We start from the raw sequence: 19,265 nt of genomic DNA, 5'->3' as shown, positions 1-19,265 counted from the left end.
GCCTTGACCTCATTTCCCTTAATGTAACCTTGTCCATTCAGTACTACGGGCTTTGTACATGTATGTGTATGTTTATATGTGTATATTTTTAATTAGCTTATATTGTGTTTACTCTGTTATTTTTGTGGTTGTTTTCTACCGTGGATCTGCTATCGAGGGCAGTTCTGGGTCTGAGGTGTTTTGTTTCTTTGTACATTTACATTGACACATTGTTTTTTATTCTATTTTGGGATCTTTTTGTGTGTCTATCTGTTGTTTGTGTTATCTTTGTCTACTGACGTGGGTAATTCATGGGAGGTTAAAGTGTTACAGCTCAAGGGAAGTAATGGGTCACATCTGTTGGACAGATAGATTTGATTCCTAGTATCACAGAGCATTTTTTGATATACTGATTTGGAATAACTATACTGTATATTGTAGCTGAATAGCCATGTTTATCAACACTTTTCAATATGCAAATGTGCTGCAGATGAGCTGATCTGCTGCTGAACATTGTTAACTGTTTGATGTACTCAACACAGCCACTTGTTATACTGTCTAAGGCTGGGTATAACTGAAATATCCTGTCACCCTAACTCTCCCCCCTTTTTTCCTCTTATTTATATCATTAATTTATAGTTATTTTATTTATTTATCTTGTCTTTTTCATTTCTGACCCCTGAATGGAGTTCCCAATGAGCTTGGTGGTCTACAATCTTTTTTTATTTCAATAAACATTTGATCACACACACAGAAAACAACACATGGTGACTCTTGACTTTCCTGCACACTAAGATTGTCTCTCACTTCCTCCCTTTTCAAACCCATCATATCAAGATGATGAACTATTGCACAATTATTGAATCCTTTCAGTTTTATACTTAACCTAAGCTATTGCATTTATCACTCCCGCTATAAAGCTCACCAACCTCTTCTTCTCTGCTCACATCTTCCTTTTATTTTCCTGCTCTATATTCACTGTCATTTGCCCTTTATTGTGACTAAGCTCCTTAGCCTGTTTTTCCTGTCTAGCCATCTTAACTGCCTCTGCATAAGAGACTTTTTCCTTCACTCTAATCTGTTGCACCTCCGCCTCTCTTCTCAACACTTCACAGCTCCAATAAGCAACACTGTGATTCCCTCATGCTGCCTGAAAGATGAAGCCCAGGTTTCAGCTGCTATGATGCTTCCTTTGTGAAGTTTTTCAGCAGGAATTTCATCCGTTCATCAGGTTCATCTGCCGGGACACAGTGGATCCCACTAACATAATTAATAAAACATAATAAAATAAATACATACATACATAAAACATAATACAGTAAATAAAAAAAAAATAACAGCAACAACAAAACAACAACAACAACAACAACAACAACATCAATAATAATAATAATAATAATGATAATAATAATAATGATCTGCTGGAGAAAATCATGTCATTTTAAGAAACATTTATTTGTTTTATTTTGTTGCACTGGGTGACTCCATCCGGCAGGTGGCGGTAAAGCTCCTCTAAGCCGCTAATAAACCAAGAGAAGAAGAAAAGCTGCAACGCGGTATTTCGCTCAGCGTGAGTTTGTTTCCTTTGTGTGGAGCAGAGAGCAGCAAACAGCTAATAGCTAATCTGCGGTTTATTAAACCGGTTTGTTAGCTTAGCATCAGCCAAACATCCGCCCGGTGAGCCGTTCATCACGTTACAGGTGAGAAGTTAAAGGTGAGAAGTCTGACGTTCAGTCTGTTAGCGGTTAGCTTCCGCCGTTAGCCGTCAGTATGTGCGGTGCTAACACGCGGCTAACGCTAGCTGTTCATTAGCTTAGTTTCACCACTTCATTCGTAATATGAGACCAATCAGCACTGAGCAGCGCTCACCTGTCCAGTCTCACGCGGGCTGTCCGCAGGATCCGGGTTTGTTCTGTTTCACATGGCCGGCTAATTAGGCTAATGGCTAACGGTGCTAACTTTTTATGTTGGTAAACGTCGTGTTTGAGATCGTTTAGACGCTTTGAGGTAATATTTTTTAATGAGTGAGCTATCTGACGCAGAGGCATCAGGTGACGGCGTGCATGCGTGCAACATGATCGGAAATGTCACTTGTTAAGTCTCTTTCCTGCTTAATTTTCCGACATACTTTGGTAGCAACGGGACAGTTTGTCTTAATACTGAACCTGCTGCTGAGTCAGAACATCAGGAGCTTTACTCGACAAGTTAAAGTCGCACTACAGGCAACAGAAAGCGTGGACGGCGAGGTGGAATAAGAGCGAGGCTCAAAAGAGTTTTCTGATGAACACAGAGGCCCTACTGATCGCTACATACTCTGTCAAAGTGGCTGCAGACGTGTCCATCTGCAGCAGAGACACGTGTGTCCTGTTGCAGCAGAGAGAGAGAGACATGTGTCCTGTTGCAGCAGAGAGAGAGAGACATGTGTCCTGTTGCAGTAGAGAGACACGTGTGTCCTGTTGCAGCAGAGAGAGAGAGACATTTGTCCTGTTGCAGCAGAGAGAGAGAGACATGTGTCCTGTTGCAGCAGAGAGAGAGAGACATGTGTCCTGTTGCAGCAGAGAGAGACAGACATTTGTCCTGTTGCAGCAGAGAGAGACAGACATGTGTCCTGTTGCAGCAGAGACAGAGAGACATGTGTCCTGTTGCAGTAGAGAGACACTGTGTCCTGTTGCAGCAGAGAGAGAGAGACATGTGTCCTGTTGCAGCAGAGAGAGAGAGACACGTGTGTCCTGTTGCAGCAGAGAGACACGTGTGTCCTGTTGCAGCAGAGAGAGAGAGAGACACTGTGTCCTGTTGCAGCAGAGACAGAGAGACATGTGTCCTGTTGCAGTAGAGAGACACTGTGTCCTGTTGCAGCAGAGAGAGAGAGACGTGTGTCCTGTTGCAGTAGAGAGACACGTGTGTCTTGTTGCAGTAGAGAGACACGTGTGTCCTGTTGCAGCAGAGAGAGAGAGAGACATGTGTCCTGTTGCAGCAGAGAGAGAGAGAGACATGTGTCCTGTTGCAGTAGAGAGAGACGTGTGTCCTGTTGCAGTAGAGAGACACGTGTGTCCTGTTGCAATAGAGAGAGACGTGTGTCCTGTTGCAGTAGAGAGACACGTGTGTCCTGTTGCAGCAGAGAGAGAGAGAGACATGTGTCCTGTTGCAGTAGAGAGACACTGTGTCCTGTTGCAGCAGAGAGAGAGAGAGACATGTGTCCTGTTGCAGTAGAGAGACACTGTGTCCTGTTGCAGCAGAGAGAGAGAGAGAGAGACATGTGTCCTGTTGCAGTAGAGAGACACTGTGTCCTGTTGCAGCAGAGAGAGAGAGAGACGTGTGTCCTGTTGCAGTAGAGAGACACTGTGTCCTGTTGCAGCAGAGAGAGAGAGAGACATGTGTCCTGTTGCAGCAGAGAGACACGTGTGTCCTGTTGCAATAGAGAGAGACGTGTGTCCTGTTGCAGCAGAGAGACACGTGTGTCCTGTTGCAGTAGAGAGAGACATGTGTCCTGTTGCAGCAGAGAGAGAGAGACATGTGTCCTGTTGCAGCAGAGAGACATGTGTCCTGTTGCAGTAGAGAGAGACGTGTGTCCTGTTGCAGTAGAGAGAGACGTGTGTCCTGTTGCAGCAGAGAGACATGTGTCCTGTTGCAGTAGAGAGAGACATGTGTCCTGTTGCAGCAGAGAGAGAGAGACATGTGTCCTGTTGCAGCAGAGAGAGAGAGACACGTGTGTCCTGTTGCAGCAGAGAGACACGTGTGTCCTGTTGCAGCAGAGAGAGAGAGAGACACTGTGTCCTGTTGCAGCAGAGAGAGAGAGACGTGTGTCCTGTTGCAGTAGAGAGACACGTGTGTCTTGTTGCAGTAGAGAGACACGTGTGTCCTGTTGCAGCAGAGAGAGAGAGAGACATGTGTCCTGTTGCAGTAGAGAGAGACGTGTGTCCTGTTGCAGTAGAGAGACACGTGTGTCTTGTTGCAGTAGAGAGACACGTGTGTCCTGTTGCAGCAGAGAGAGAGAGAGACATGTGTCCTGTTGCAGCAGAGAGAGAGAGAGACATGTGTCCTGTTGCAGTAGAGAGAGACGTGTGTCCTGTTGCAGTAGAGAGACACGTGTGTCCTGTTGCAATAGAGAGAGACGTGTGTCCTGTTGCAGTAGAGAGACACGTGTGTCCTGTTGCAGTAGAGAGACACGTGTGTCCTGTTGCAATAGAGAGACACTGTGTCCTGTTGCAGCAGAGAGAGAGAGAGACATGTGTCCTGTTGCAGCAGAGAGACACGTGTGTCCTGTTGCAATAGAGAGAGACGTGTGTCCTGTTGCAGCAGAGAGACACGTGTGTCCTGTTGCAGCAGAGAGACACGTGTGTCCTGTTGCAGCAGAGAGACACGTGTGTCCTGTTGCAGCAGAGAGACACGTGTGTCCTGTTGCAGTAGAGAGAGACGTGTGTCCTGTTGCAGCAGAGAGAGAGAGAGACATGTGTCCTGTTGCAGCAGAGAGACACGTGTGTCCTGTTGCAGTAGAGACGTGTGTCCTGTTGCAGTAGAGACGTGTGTCCTGTTGCAGCAGAGAGAGAGAGAGACATGTGTCCTGTTGCAGCAGAGAGACACGTGTGTCCTGTTGCAGTAGAGACGTGTGTCCTGTTGCAGCAGAGAGACACGTGTGTCCTGTTGCAGTAGAGAGACACTGTGTCCTGTTGCAGCAGAGAGAGAGAGACACTGTGTCCTGTTGCAGTAGAGACGTGTGTCCTGTTGCAGCAGAGAGAGAGAGACACTGTGTCCTGTTGCAGTAGAGACGTGTGTCCTGTTGCAGCAGAGAGAGAGAGAGACATGTGTCCTGTTGCAATAGAGAGAGACACGTGTGTCCTGTTGCAGTAGAGAGACACGTGTGTCCTGTTGCAGTAGAGAGACACGTGTGTCCTGTTGCAGTAGAGAGACACGTGTGTCCTGTTGCAATAGAGAGAGACGTGTGTCCTGTTGCAATAGAGAGAGACGTGTGTCCTGTTGCAGCAGAGAGAGACATGTGTCCTGTTGCAGCAGAGAGACACGTGTGTCCTGTTGCAGTAGAGACACGTGTGTCTTGTTGCAATAGAGACACGTGTGTCCTGTTGCAGTAGAGAGACACGTGTGTCCTGTTGCAGTAGAGAGAGACGTGTGTCTTGTTGCAGTAGAGAGAGACGTGTGTCCTGTTGCAATAGAGAGAGACGTGTGTCTTGTTGCAGTAGAGAGAGACGTGTGTCTTGTTGCAGTAGAGAGAGACGTGTGTCCTGTTGCAATAGAGAGACACGAGTGTCCTGTTGCAATAGAGAGACACAAGTGTCCTGTTGCAATAGAGAGACACGAGTGTCCTGTTGCAATAGAGAGACACGAGTGTCCTGTTGCAATAGAGAGACACATGTGTCCTGTTGCAATAGAGAGACACATGTGTCCTGTTGCAGCAGAGACATGTGTCCTGTTGCAATAGAGAGAGACGTGTGTCCTGTTGCAATAGAGAGAGACGTGTGTCCTGTTGCAGTAGAGAGAGACGTGTGTCCTGTTGCAGTAGAGAGACACGTGTGTCCTGTTGCAGTAGAGAGAGACGTGTGTCCTGTTGCAATAGAGAGAGACGTGTGTCCTGTTGCAATAGAGAGAGACGTGTGTCCTGTTGCAATAGAGAGAGACGTGTGTCCTGTTGCAATAGAGAGAGACGTGTGTCCTGTTGCAGTAGAGACGTGTGTCCTGTTGCAGCAGAGAGAGACGTGTGTCCTGTTGCAATAGAGAGAGACGTGTGTCCTGTTGCAGCAGAGAGAGATGTGTGTCCTGTTGCAGTAGAGAGAGACGTGTGTCCTGTTGCAATAGAGAGACGTGTGTCTTGTTGCAATAGAGAGACACGTGTCCTGTTGCAATAGAGAGAGACGTGTGTCTTGTTGCAATAGAGAGAGACGTGTGTCCTGTTGCAATAGAGAGAGACGTGTGTCCTGTTGCAGTAGAGAGAGACGTGTGTCCTGTTGCAGTAGAGAGAGACGTGTGTCCTGTTGCAGTAGAGAGAGACGTGTGTCTTGTTGCAATAGAGAGAGACGTGTGTCCTGTTGCAGTAGAGAGAGACGTGTGTCCTGTTGCAGTAGAGAGAGACGTGTGTCCTGTTGCAGTAGAGAGAGACGTGTGTCTTGTTGCAATAGAGAGAGACGTGTGTCCTGTTGCAATAGAGAGACGTGTGTCTTGTTGCAGTAGAGAGACGTGTGTCTTGTTGCAGTAGAGAGAGACGTGTGTCCTGTTGCAATAGAGAGACGTGTGTCTTGTTGCAATAGAGAGAGACGTGTGTCCTGTTGCAGCAGAGAGAGACGTGTGTCTTGTTGCAGTAGAGAGAGACGTGTGTCCTGTTGCAGTAGAGAGAGACGTGTGTCCTGTTGCAATAGAGAGACGTGTGTCTTGTTGCAATAGAGAGAGACGTGTGTCTTGTTGCAGCAGAGAGAGACGTGTGTCCTGTTGTAGGAGAGATATGATGAGAGCAAAACTAAGCAGGACACTTAAATAAGCTCTTTTCACACCTGCACTGCGACCCAGAGGTTATCCAGAGGTTATCCAGAGGTTATCCAGAGGTCATCCAGAGGTCATCCAGAGGTCATCCAGAGGTTATCCAGAGGTTATCCTGCTGGGTGCTACATGTGTTAAAGGGCAACTCAGGAAAATGTCTGAACGTGATTGTGCTGTTGTTGTCCAGAGGTCATGTGACAGCTACTGTCTGAATAAAGACTTTAACTGATCACATGAACTCTGCTCTGCAGCAGGATCCTGGACCCGACATCCCACCTAAAACCGCTGATCCGTCTTGTTCTAAATGATTATTGCTCTGACTTCTCTTGTTATGAAATGTCTTGAAAAAGTGATCAATAGCCACTTTCTGAATCACACAGTCATGTGATCAGATTCAATAAAATGATCAAATCAACCCACTCAGTCACTAACAATAGTTTGATAAACAGCTTGTTAAAATGACCTTTTATTTTGTAATCTCCAATATTATTCAATTATTTTACACAGAAAGTGAAGCGCTGCAGCAGGCAGAACATAAACCTTCCTGCACTAAAGTTCATCTACTTTAATGTGTTACTGAGTAAATGCAGATGAAAGTGTGTTTATATGTGTGTCTTTGTGTACATCTTTAAATATTGTATAAAAATGTAATTTTTAATGTGCAAACAAAGAAATGAAGTAAAACATCAATCAATAGTTAAAATACTGAGAACAGAAACAGACGTGACGTCTCGCTTGTTCCCAACACTTTGTTTCAGTTTATAACACAAATTAAATAATGAAATGATCATATTGTCTCTGTAATATTTGGTTATTTAATGTTTTCTGATAAAAGTTCATCAACACATCTGAAATCACAATAATTAACATAAATTAAAGAAATCTCAGCAATATTTGCAAGATCTTCAGTTTTGCTAAATCAGCAGCTGCTTTTGATTCAGACCAATGTTTGCGTTTCATGTCGTGGTAACTTTGGTCGTCGTGGTAACTTTGGTCGTCGTGGTAACTTCAGATGCAGGAAGTGATTAACTGACTCTTCATTGGCAGAAGGTTTAGAAAGTTGTGTTGTTTTCCTCCATTTCCTGCAACTTTACTGCAATAAGAGCACAACAAACTCATCACGCCATGTTATTGATCAAACACCAATCAGCTGTTTGATCAGGTGACAGCAGGTGTGTCCAATCATGGTCTGAGGTCATCGTTGTTACGTGATGACATCAGAGCGAGTCGGGATCAAATCTAACCGGCTGCTCCGAGCCGTGATTGATTCTGACTCAGACTCATCGCCAACGAAGCTGATCTGCTGAATATCTGATCACCGATCAATCGTTAACGGTCAGCTGTGATTTTATTTCAGACGCAGTAAACCAGCTGACTCGTATCCATGGCGCTCAGACGAGGTCACATCAGGTACCTGAAGGTGAGTCGATCAGAACCAACCTGCACCTGTGAGGATGTTCTACGTAACACGCGTGTGTGTTGTATGTAACGTGTGTGTTGTATGTAACGTGTGTGTGTGTGTTGTATGTAACGTGTGTGTGTGTGTTGTATGTAACGTGTGTGTGTGTGTTGTATGTAACGTGTGTGTGTTGTATGTAACGTGTGTGTTGTATGTAACGTGTGTGTTGTATGTAACGTGTGTGTGTTGTATGTAACGTGTGTGTTTCTGTGTGTTGTATGTAACGTGTGTGTTGTATGTAACGTGTGTGTGTGTTGTATGTAACGTGTGTGTGTGTTGTATGTAACGTGTGTGTGTTGTATGTAACGTGTGTGTGTGTTGTATGTAACGTGTGTGTGTGTTGTATTTAACGTGTGTGTGTTGTATGTAACGTGTGTGTGTGTTGTATGTAACGTGTGTGTGTGTGTGTGGTTTCAGGTGTGTGAGGTTCAGGCGTCTCAGAGTGATGTCAGAGACGGTCAGCACGCTGCCAAAGGAGCCTCCACTGGAAAGGTGAGCACTACCATCTGATGGGCTGAAGCTCTCTGTGTATATTTCATATTTGTTGAAATGCATTGTGGGAGCTGCAGGTGTGTTGAGGGTGATGTCATAAAGGTGAGTGCGTGTGATTGCAGGAGCTGTACGATAACGGCTACAGCGAGCAGATGATGGAGGACGAGGACGCCAGAACCAACCTGATCGTGAACTACCTGCCGCAGAGCATGAGCCAGGATGAGCTGCGCAGCCTGTTCAGCAGCGTCGGCGACGTCGAGTCCGCCAAGCTCATCCGGGACAAAGTGGCAGGTAACTCCCCCACAGTACTGCTACACTACACCTGAACGCTGCAGGTGCTGTAACCCCACAGTGAGACGGAGCCTTTATTTACTGAGACCTGTTCTAGTCCATCAAAGTAAAACCACTACAGGTAGATGTGATGTCACAGTGATGTCATGACTCAGAGAAACAAGAGGGAAGATAGTCATCATCTGCTCACCTGTACCTGTAGAGTCACTCCCTCCCTCTCACCTGTACCTGTAGAGTCACTTCCCTCTCACCTGTACCTGTAGAATCACTCCCTCCCTCTCACCTGTACCTGTAGAGTCACTTCCCTCTCACCTGTACCTGTAGAGTCACTTCCCTCTCACCTGTACCTGTAGAGTCACTTCCCGCTCACCTGTACCTGTAGAGTCACTTCCCTCTCACCTGTACCTGTAGAGTCACTTCCCGCTCACCTGTACCTGTAGAGTCACTTCCCTCTCACCTGTACCTGTAGAGTCACTCCCTCTCTCTCACCTGTACCTGTAGAGTCACTTCCCTCTCACCTGTACCTGTAGAATCACTCCCTCCCTCTCACCTGTACCTGTAGAGTCACTTCCCTCTCACCTGTACCTGTAGAATCACTCCCTCCCTCTCACCTGTACCTGTAGAGTCACTTCCCTCTCACCTGTACCTGTAGAGTCACTTCCCGCTCACCTGTACCTGTAGAGTCACTTCCCTCTCACCTGTACCTGTAGAGTCACTTCCCGCTCACCTGTACCTGTAGAGTCACTTCCCTCTCACCTGTACCTGTAGAGTCACTCCCTCTCTCTCACCTGTACCTGTAGAGTCACTTCCCTCTCACCTGTACCTGTAGAATCACTCCTTCCCTCTCACCTGTACCTGTAGAGTCACTCCCTCCCTCTCACCTGTACCTGTAGAGTCACTTCCCTCTCACCTGTACCTGTAGAATCACTCCCTCCCTCTCACCTGTACCTGTAGAGTCACTCCCTCCCTCTCACCTGTACCTGTAGAGTCACTTCCCTCTCACCTGTACCTGTAGAGTCACTCCCTCCCGCTCACCTGTACCTGTAGAGTCACTCCCTCCCGCTCACCTGTACCTGTAGAGTCACTTCCCTCTCACCTGTACCTGTAGAGTCACTTCCCGCTCACCTGTACCTGTAGAGTCACTCCCTCCCGCTCACCTGTACCTGTAGAGTCACTTCCTGCTCACCTGTACCTGTAGAGTCACTTCCTGCTCACCTGTACCTGTAGAGTCACTCCCTGCTCACCTGTACCTGTAGAGTCACTTCCCGCTCACCTGTACCTGTAGAGTCACTCCCTCCCGCTCACCTGTACCTGTAGAGTCACTCCCTCCCGCTCACCTGTACCTGTAGAGTCACTTCCCGCTCACCTGTACCTGTAGAGTCACTTCCCGCTCACCTGTACCTGTAGAGTCACTTCCCGCTCACCTGTACCTGTAGAGTCACTTCCCTCTCACCTGTACCTGTAGAGTCACTTCCCGCTCACCTGTACCTGTAGAGTCACTTCCCGCTCACCTGTACCTGTAGAGTCACTCCCTCCCTCTCACCTGTACCTGTAGAGTCACTTCCCTCTCACCTGTACCTGTAGAGTCACTTCCTGCTCACCTGTACCTGTAGAGTCACTTCCTGCTCACCTGTACCTGTAGAGTCACTCCCTGCTCACCTGTACCTGTAGAGTCACTCCCTGCTCACCTGTACCTGTAGAGTCACTTCCCGCTCACCTGTACCTGTAGAGTCACTCCCTCCCTCTCACCTGTACCTGTAGAGTCACTTCCTTCTCACCTGTACCTGTAGAGTCACTTCCTCCCTTTCACCTGTACCTGTAGAGTCACTTCCCTCTCACCTGTACCTGTAGAGTCACTCCCTCCCTCTCACCTGTACCTGTAGAGTCACTCCCTCCCTCTCACCTGTACCTGTAGAGTCACTTCCCTCTCACCTGTACCTGTAGAGTCACTCCCTCCCGCTCACCTGTACCTGTAGAGTCACTCCCTCCCTCTCACCTGTACCTGTAGAGTCACTTCCCTCTCACCTGTACCTGTAGAGTCATTTCCCTCTCACCTGTACCTGTAGAGTCACTTCCCTCTCACCTGTACCTGTAGAGTCACTTCCCTCTCACCTGTACCTGTAGAGTCACTTCCCACTCACCTGTACCTGTAGAGTCACTTCCCGCTCACCTGTACCTGTAGAGTCACTCCCTCCCTCTCACCTGTACCTGTAGAGTCACTCCCTCCCTCTCACCTGTACCTGTAGAGTCACTCCCTCCCTCTCACCTGTACCTGTAGAGTCACTTCCCTCTCACCTGTACCTGTAGAGTCACAGATAATGAGGTTATAAGCAGCAGTATTGTAGTACTACCGTGTCAGGTTAGTGGTAAAGCTTCTAAGGGTTGTTAGTACAAATACTACAGTACTACTGAGGTGTATGACCAGAACTACTACAAAGCTCCTGATACAGTATATTAATACTGCAAGTGAAAGGTACTGAGTACACACCTGTAGTATATCATGACAACTGAACTTACTTTCCAGTAGTAGTAATCCCAGCTGCAGTAGTTGTATTAATAGCAGTACTGTCTGTAGTACCAGTTGTATTAATAGCAGTACTGTCTGTAGTACCAGTTGTATTATCAGCAGTATTTTCTGTGTACTTTCTCTCAGCAGCTGTTTTTTTTTTTGTTTTGTTTTTTTTTTTGTTTTTTTTTAAATGTTTCAGGTGTTTTCTGGTCAGCTGGTTTTTGGTTTCCATTTGTATTTTGTTTTTTTAAATGCAGTCTGGTGCTTTTGTTTTTGTTTTTAAAGGACAATTCTGTGATTTTAGTTATTTTATTAATGTGGAACATTTGAATCTTTTTGTTTTCTGCACTGCTGTTGTGACATGTTTGTATTTTTTACACCAGGTTTAATGACATCAGTCTGTGGAAGTGTTATACAGGTATTGCATGTCGGGGCTGGGCGATGTGGACCAATCACTTTAAATATCATTCATTATTATTATTCTGCAAAGTCAGCTGAAACTGTTTACAGATAAAATTAGTCTCTTTTTGGATTAATTGACGAATCAGAAACATTTCATCACGTAGACGATTATAAATCCTCCCTGCTGATTGGTCTACAGCCTGTTAACAGATATTAAAGGACGGGTAACTCAGGTGAACACTAGGGATGCAAATTTTTAACCATTTACTTAATCAATAGTGGGCTGCATTAACATTTGGTTATTGATTAATCATTAGTTATTTGAGTTATGGACGTGACCAATGTTTGATGCAAACTCAGAATACTTTAGGAATTTAAAGAACAGACTAAGTTTACACCAAGTTACTTGAAATATACATTAAATAACACAAAATAATGACTTCATTTAAAATAAGGAGCTCCTGTCTGTCGCCGTTCAACGATTGGACAACAAAATCAACAAAAAGTATTAAATAGCTAACAGCTGCACAGCGTCCAGTTTATTAGATATTAGATCAGATATGTTGGACATCGTTTTTGCTTAATTAGAATCGCTGCAGCCTTCAACAGTAAATAACTTGTAACATCATTGAACAAATATAAAACAGTAAATCTGCAGTAGAGTTACACTGCACGTCCCTCGTCTTCAGCCTTTTAATCGATTCAACCATTAACACAATTAATCAATAACTGATTAATGATTGACATCCCTAGTGAACACTGAACAGGTGTTTCTGTTCAGACTTAACATCAAAGTTTCTCTCCTGTGACGACATCAGACTTTAAAATAGAACCACAGATATTAGCTGTGTCTGAAATCACTCTTTGTACTATATAACAAAACAAGTAGTGTCCACGTTCACTACTTTCTGCTATAAGTCCCACAATGCAATGCTCCACATTTTAAAGATGTGAAAACTACCGTTGCACGACTCTACAGCTGATGGTGACGACGAGTTGGTGTCGGAAATCTGGATTTGCTCCTGTTGAGTAAACGGTTTAGTGTCTGTTATAGAGGGAGGAGTGATTCAGGACACAGCCTATATTACCCACAATGCACCTGGAGAGATTGTGGTGTGTGATGCTAGTAGCGGCTAATGCTAACCTCCAGCAGACATGAGGAGGTCTCACTTCTTTCTAACTCCAAAACCCCAAATTTTATTAGTGTTCAGCCCCAACCGATGCTGTGACATCATCAGCTCCCTCTTTACACGGAGAACACCTGGAAACACCTGGAAACACCTGCTGAGGTTCAAACACCTGCAGGTCACCTTTAATGTTCAGTCTGAACAGAAGAACCAGTTTGAGTGTTTGTTGTTTTAAGATGTGAAAAACAGTGAACATGTCCTTTAAAGGGAGCGAGACGCCCAGCCCCAGACCAACTGTTTGAGTTTTATATTTAACTGAGTTTAATAAGGATGTACAAATGTTTGAAATGCTGTTTTCACCTGTTTTATTTTATTTTTCAGTAAATCTGTAATAATGAATGTATGAAGATGGAGACTTGTAGTTCTGAACGAGACCAGAAAGCTGTCGGATGTTTCAGTTTCAGCTCTGAATGTTTGCTCAGAGTGAGCACTCCTGTCAGAAATGTTTATATTCCGTCCTCGTGTTTAGAGCGACACCATGTGGCCAACAGGTGTATCAGACCTCAAACTCTGCTGCGGCGCTCTGTGATTGGTTATTTTAAGGCCTGTTCAGATCAATGATTCACAGCAACAATCCGACATCTGGGCCGTTCACATCAAAGCAATGAAACCGTTTCCATAGCAACAATGCATCGACATACCCCACTACTTCTGTAAGACATGGATGACAGAGGCAGTGACTTGCTAGCAGTGTTCGCAGTAACACTTGTCAAGAAATGCTCGGAAACCAAGGATCTGGAGACAGTTCCTACGATGTAAAGAGTCGGTCGTTCGCCTATTTCCTGAGCAATCTCGTTGTCTGGAGGAGTCTTTGAGGCCATTAACACCAACTTCAGGGACTCCTCTTCATCTGGAGAGACTGATGTTAACGCTCCGCCTCTCGGCAACAGGTGAGAAACATTGTCATGTTGGCCTGTAGTCAGATACTTAAACTCAAATAACTCAAAGACCTAAAAGTTGAGTAAAGCGAGCTCCAGATATAACAACACAAAGGATTATCTGTTGGCTCATATGTGGAGGCCAGTCATGAAGATTTACCCTTTTCTGTGTGACAGTTTTAAGAGTCTTGGCTACCTGATCCGCATCAGTCTCTCCACTGTTGCTGACACCGTCCCGAATCTACAGAGCGCTAAAAGATGACCACTTAAAGGCAAGTTCTGTCCATTTTAAATGTATTCATTATATTTTATGTTCATTTATTTCTATTTATTTATTGAAGTTTTGGACTCTCCTTGTAGTCTGGTAGCTTCCTCTAGCTGGAGCTCGAACTCAATGTTCTCATGGATCTGATTTATCTTCTGCTCAAAGATTTTACAGAATAATTCGATCTTGTGGTTTTTGTGCCTACTGCACTGAGGACCTCATCTTCCTGCTTTTCCATTTCACTCTTCTGTTTCTTCTTGGCTGGAATGACATTAAACTGGGTGCTGCTTCCCACTCCGTCCCCTTCACTCCTCCACCTCCTGCTCCTCCTCTGGCTCCTCCTCTGGCTCCTCATTCTCCTTCTCTGCTTCATCATCTTGTAAACAACAAACATAATTAATGCATATTCCCTATCATTTCATTTGGACTCTCTATTTTTCAGTGCCCCAACAGTCAGATGAGTGGAAAAAGTGTTGAAGGGATTCCAGGAGCAGTGGCAATTCCCATAATGCCTTGGAGCTTTGGATGGACACACACCATCATACCTTCACCCTCCTCTGGCTCAACATACTAAACTACAAGCACAGCTTCTCCACTGTGCTGATGGCCCTGGTTGACAGCAGCTACAGATTACCGTATGATGATGTAGGATACGCCGTAGTTGTGGATGAGGCGTTCCCACTGAAAGAATACGTGCTGATACGCTTCCCCTGGAAAAATCTCTAACAGCTACAAGTACAGGCTGTCAAGGACACACAGGGTGGTGAAAACGCTGTTGACATACTGTCAAACAGCTGCCGTGTCTTCCTGACACACATCCACCTGCCGCCGGAGACCGCGGACAACTCAACTTCCTGCATGTCGCCACATAGCCTTTCAGTGTATTACAGTTATCACAGTGTAATAACCAGGGCTGTAGTCAACCAAAGAAAATGTTGGTCCACTGAAATCGTACATAATCTTCAACTAATCAATTAGTCGTGGGGGGGGGGGTTGACGTAACGGGACAGAGTGTGCAGTGAACCCAGCAGTCACACATTTCTCCGTTCTCTATTCCTCTGTTTAGCGTCATCAGGTTATGCTAACCCATTGTTGCTAACTTTGGAGCTAACCCTCTCCGCAGTTGGAGAAACAACAGACGTGACTTTTTAGCATTTATTAACTGACACACTGTCGTCTGTACTGTACATTTACTGCCAGACTGACAACTTCCTGCTAACTTTTTCCTCTGCTCTGCTCACATCCATCGTCACTTTCCTGCCGCTCGCTCTTTCCCGCTCGCTACACAAACGTACTACGCAATTCCTATTCCTTTACGGAGTTACGCTACCGATAGTTTCCTAGGCAACGACACAGAGGATGACTGCACAGAGACTCCCAAACGCTATTGATTTCCCAATGAATGGATATTTGGCGTTATTTTTGGCATTAAAAATTATTTTTTGGCCTGGCGGGGGCTCTCGTTATCATTATAACAGAAACACAGTTAGACCCAGCAGGACCCAGATCCATCAGGTTGGGCGAGTTCAAAGTTCTGAAAACAACGGGGGTGTTTTGAATACACAAGTAATTTGTTAGCCTGTTACTCCCGTTGCAGGAAATAATGGATTAATCCTGGAAAGCTGCTCTTGCAGCACTTTTCTCCTCATGAAAGTAACACGACGATTATTCGACCAGTGAGAATCTGGTCGGACGAGAACATATCGATTAATGGACCAGTTGACCAGCAGACTGCAGCCCTAATAATAACAGAAACATACAGAGTAGAGAACTAACTTATGTCCACTGTCCTTCAACACCAGTTTCATTCATTACACTACTCATACCTGACAAATGGATTTACAGAAGCAAGTTAATAACTACTCAGCATTAACATTATATAACTGCTCATGGTGATGGCTTGTCAAAGGTTCTGGTAACGTTAAGGTTAGTGTAGGCAAACGTTATTCCCATGAATGCTACAACTTATTGGTCACCGTTATGGTGTAACCACTAATGATAATTATCAGCTGAAGTAGTTAGCTATAATCACAAGCTACATTACTATTAGCAGATTAAATGTTACAGCTGTTTGGCTGGTGTTTAGTCTGTTAGCTAACTAAACTCACAACATTAGCTTAACGTAAATGAAAAAGAACAAGACGTATCTTACCGGACGCACCCAGGACGCTCGCAATAATTCTAAAACCGTTTGGTATCGTTGTGAATCATTGATCTGAACTGGCCTTTAAATGTCACAGAGTCGACTGAAGCGAAGGGACGTCTCACTCTGAGGAATTATCCAGGGTCTAAATAAACAGTTTTCTGGGTTTTTTCAGAAGAATTCAGTGTTGATGTTTTTCTAAAACTTGGAGTTTTCTTCACGTTTGTTTTAAGTTTGTGACTTATGTGTATTTGAATCTCCAGAATGTGTGGCGGCTGTAACACACAGTTATTTTGTTATTTTATTTTGTTGTTTTCCTTTGTGTTTCTCTAGGCCACAGTTTAGGTTACGGCTTTGTTAACTTTGTTAACCCTAATGATGCAGAGAGGGCTATCAGTACCCTCAATGGCCTGAGGCTACAGTCTAAAACTATCAAGGTAATGTGCCAAAGGTGCTCTTTGATTTTCCTGTCTCACCTGATAGATGTGTTATGTTCTCCAAGTAGCCCTGGGCAGTAGGGGGCGCTCTCTCCTGCTAACTGTCTGACGGATCCAGGTATTTTTCTCATTCTGCTGTCATGTTTGTTTTTTTTAACTCGGCACATGTCCACACTGAATCTGTGACTTTGTTCAGCTCAGTGCGACAGTCTGCCGAACCTTTATTTTCATAAATTGATGCATTTATTTTTACAAACTGCCCAATGAGCCTGTTTGATGCTTTTTTTGTCTTTTTGTTTATTTTATTTGTGACAAATCTGGATAACTGTTGTTTTTAAGACATTTTTTTCCATTGAATATTTCAAGAAATCTTCAAAGTATTTCTGGATTTTTTTACTGAATTTAACTGTATTTTTGTTTTAAATTGAGATGTTTGTTTCTGTTAATTTGAGTTCAGTATGTTTGTGTGATCGTGAGCTGAAACACTTCCTGTCCTCTCACAGGTGTCGTTTGCACGGCCAAGCTCAGATATGATCAAAGATGCAAATCTGTACATCAGCGGGCTGCCGAGGACGCTGAGTCAGCAGGACCTGGAGGACATGTTCGCTCGCTTCGGACACATCATCAACTCCAGAGTGCTGGTGGACCAGGCCTCCGGTAAACACACTGACCAATCACAGCCCTGCGATTCTCACACGTTGTCCCCTCCCCTTTTAACCATCCTCATTGACTGTTCAGGTCTGTCCCGGGGCGTGGCCTTCATCCGGTTTGACAAGAGGGCCGAGGCAGAAGACGCCGTCAAACACCTCAACGGGCACACGCCTCCCGGCAGCTCTGAGCCAATCACAGTCAAGTTTGCGGCCAATCCCAATCAGGCCAGGAACTCTCAGATGATGTCACAGGTCTACCATGGCCAATCACGGCGCTTTGGAGGACCTGTCCATCACCAGGCCCAAAGGTTCAGGTACGCGCCGCCGTCCGTCTCTGACCACTTCCTGTTTACTGTAACTGCAGCGTTTCACAGCTGTCGTGTGATCGTCCGTAAGAAGTAATCAGATCGCTCATAAAACCTTTAGAAATCAGGTTACATGTCTAAGACCACAGTAATCTGATTACTGACAGTAATCTGATTACTGACAGTAATCTGATTACTGAAAGCTGACTGAAGGGCGGTCAGGTTGCAGGTAATCAGATTACAGCTCAGAGTTTCAGCAGCGAATCATGACACTAGTGTTGTTTTTAATCATACTTCCTGTTTCATCATCCAGATTCTCTCCAATGAGCGTTGACCACATGGGCGGAGGGGGCGGAGTCTCAGGGAGCTCGTCCGCCGGTTGGTGCATCTTCATCTACAATCTGGGCCAGGACGCCGACGAAGCCATTCTTTGGCAGATGTTTGGGCCGTTCGGCGCCGTCGTCAACGTGAAAGTGATCCGAGACTTCAACACCAACAAGTGCAAAGGCTTCGGCTTCGTTACCATGACGAACTACGAGGAGGCTGCCATGGCGATTCACAGCCTGAACGGGTACCGCCTGGGGGACAAAGTCCTGCAGGTGTCCTTCAAGACCAGCAAGGGACACAAGTAGAGAGTTGAAACGAGGGAGGGGGGAAATGAACAAATAAGTCTTTTTTTTTTTTTTTTTCTTTTTTTTTCCACCAACCGTCAGCGGAAGTTGTCAGTTTGACGTTTTTTGGCAGTTTTCAACAGTTTTCAACAGTTTTTCAGCAGTTTTCGACAGTTTCCAGCAGGTGTTTATGTCGGTCCGTTACTGTTTTTCTGAGCATGCCCAGTTGGTTTCAGGCTGTTTGGCTGAATGTTTGCAATTTCCATCCAAGATGGCAGCCTGTGATCAGCAGGATGATTGACAGGTCAGCTGACGGTTACTATATAACCTCAGTTCCGTCAGCTGTCAGGGTCAAAGGTCACTGTCACATCATTAAGTGTTCAGTTTGAGTAGGATCGTTTTATTTTGGAAATATTAAAGTCAAACAGACAATGAAAATATATAAAATCAATAATTCTTAAAGGTTCGTATTGATTTAGTGATTGCATGTAGCAGAATCCAACAATCAGTTCGTCTCAAACATGTTTTTCTTTCAATATTTGCAAAAAGAATCCTGTGATGCATCACAGTGATTGGTAGCACTGTGGGCCAATCAGCATGCAGGAGGTGGGGCTCCAGTGTCTGAATTGATTTCCTGTTTGAACAAAAAGTGAAGTTATTTTATGTGTAATTTTCTCTCTGTGCTGTTTTACTTTGTGTCGCAGCTTTACAGCGAAGTTAGAATAAATCTGTTTAAGCTGAACTGACGTGTTTGTTTGTGTTTTCTGAAGAACAGTCAGCTGATGTTTCAGTGCATCAGCAGCTCTCTGTGGTCTTAACTCAGATATCATGATACTAGTAGATACTTCTACTAGGACAACAACCTCCTCAAAAACCCAAACTGATGTAATTTTTAGTAACAAACCTGAGAGAATTACTGGACTGTCAGATGATAACATGACCCTTATGTCCAGGAAACTTATTTACCATAATAACAAAGAAGTAAACATGATCTTTAGGAGGAACTCAAACAAATGGATGAAAATCTAGAGACTTCGTTGTTCAGATACAATAAATAACATTAAGGAAAATTTTGTTAAAAATATTGGAAGTAGAGCAAAGTGATCAGCTTTGACATCTGGTTTAAGTCGAGACAGACGAGCATTTAACAATGTTCGATATAAAGTCCTGCAGG

At 44.9% G+C, this 19,265-nt stretch overlaps 1 protein-coding gene across 4 annotated transcripts; it reads left to right on the top strand.

Moving 5' to 3' along the window:
• The first annotated feature begins 1,506 nt into the window (after positions 1 to 1,506).
• On the top strand, positions 1,507 to 18,833 carry LOC121900668 (ELAV-like protein 1). Of its 4 annotated transcripts, XM_042417141.1 has the most exons (8): positions 1,512 to 1,679; positions 7,820 to 7,882; positions 8,339 to 8,413; positions 8,536 to 8,704; positions 16,422 to 16,525; positions 17,029 to 17,182; positions 17,264 to 17,489; positions 17,794 to 18,833. In XM_042417141.1, the coding sequence occupies exons 2-8, from the start codon at positions 7,847 to 7,849 to the stop codon at positions 18,110 to 18,112; spliced, it is 1,083 nt and encodes a 360-aa protein (XP_042273075.1). In that variant the 5' UTR covers positions 1,512 to 1,679; positions 7,820 to 7,846; the 3' UTR covers positions 18,113 to 18,833. The 4 variants fall into 4 exon arrangements, with proteins under 4 accessions (XP_042273073.1, XP_042273072.1, XP_042273075.1 ...); XM_042417139.1 differs by having other exon boundaries at positions 1,507 to 1,693; positions 17,029 to 17,489; XM_042417138.1 differs by having other exon boundaries at positions 1,508 to 1,679; positions 17,029 to 17,489.
• Positions 18,834 to 19,265: the final 432 nt, after the last annotated feature.

The sequence above is a fragment of the Thunnus maccoyii genome, chromosome 7 (genome assembly GCF_910596095.1).
Source record: "Thunnus maccoyii chromosome 7, fThuMac1.1, whole genome shotgun sequence".
Taxonomy (NCBI): Eukaryota; Metazoa; Chordata; class Actinopteri; order Scombriformes; family Scombridae; genus Thunnus; species Thunnus maccoyii.
Note: the sequence above shows the minus strand (reverse complement) of the source record. Positions and strands in the feature narration are given on the sequence as shown.

Coding starts and splice junctions, on each gene's coding strand:
- LOC121900668 (XM_042417139.1), top strand. CDS start 7,847: ATGGCGCTCAGACGAGGTCACATCAGGTACCTGAAG. Junction 8,705..16,421: donor CATCCGGGACAAAGTGGCAG/GTAACTCCCCCA, acceptor GTGTTTCTCTAG/GCCACAGTTTAGGTTACGGC. Junction 17,490..17,793: donor CACCAGGCCCAAAGGTTCAG/GTACGCGCCGCC, acceptor TTCATCATCCAG/ATTCTCTCCAATGAGCGTTG.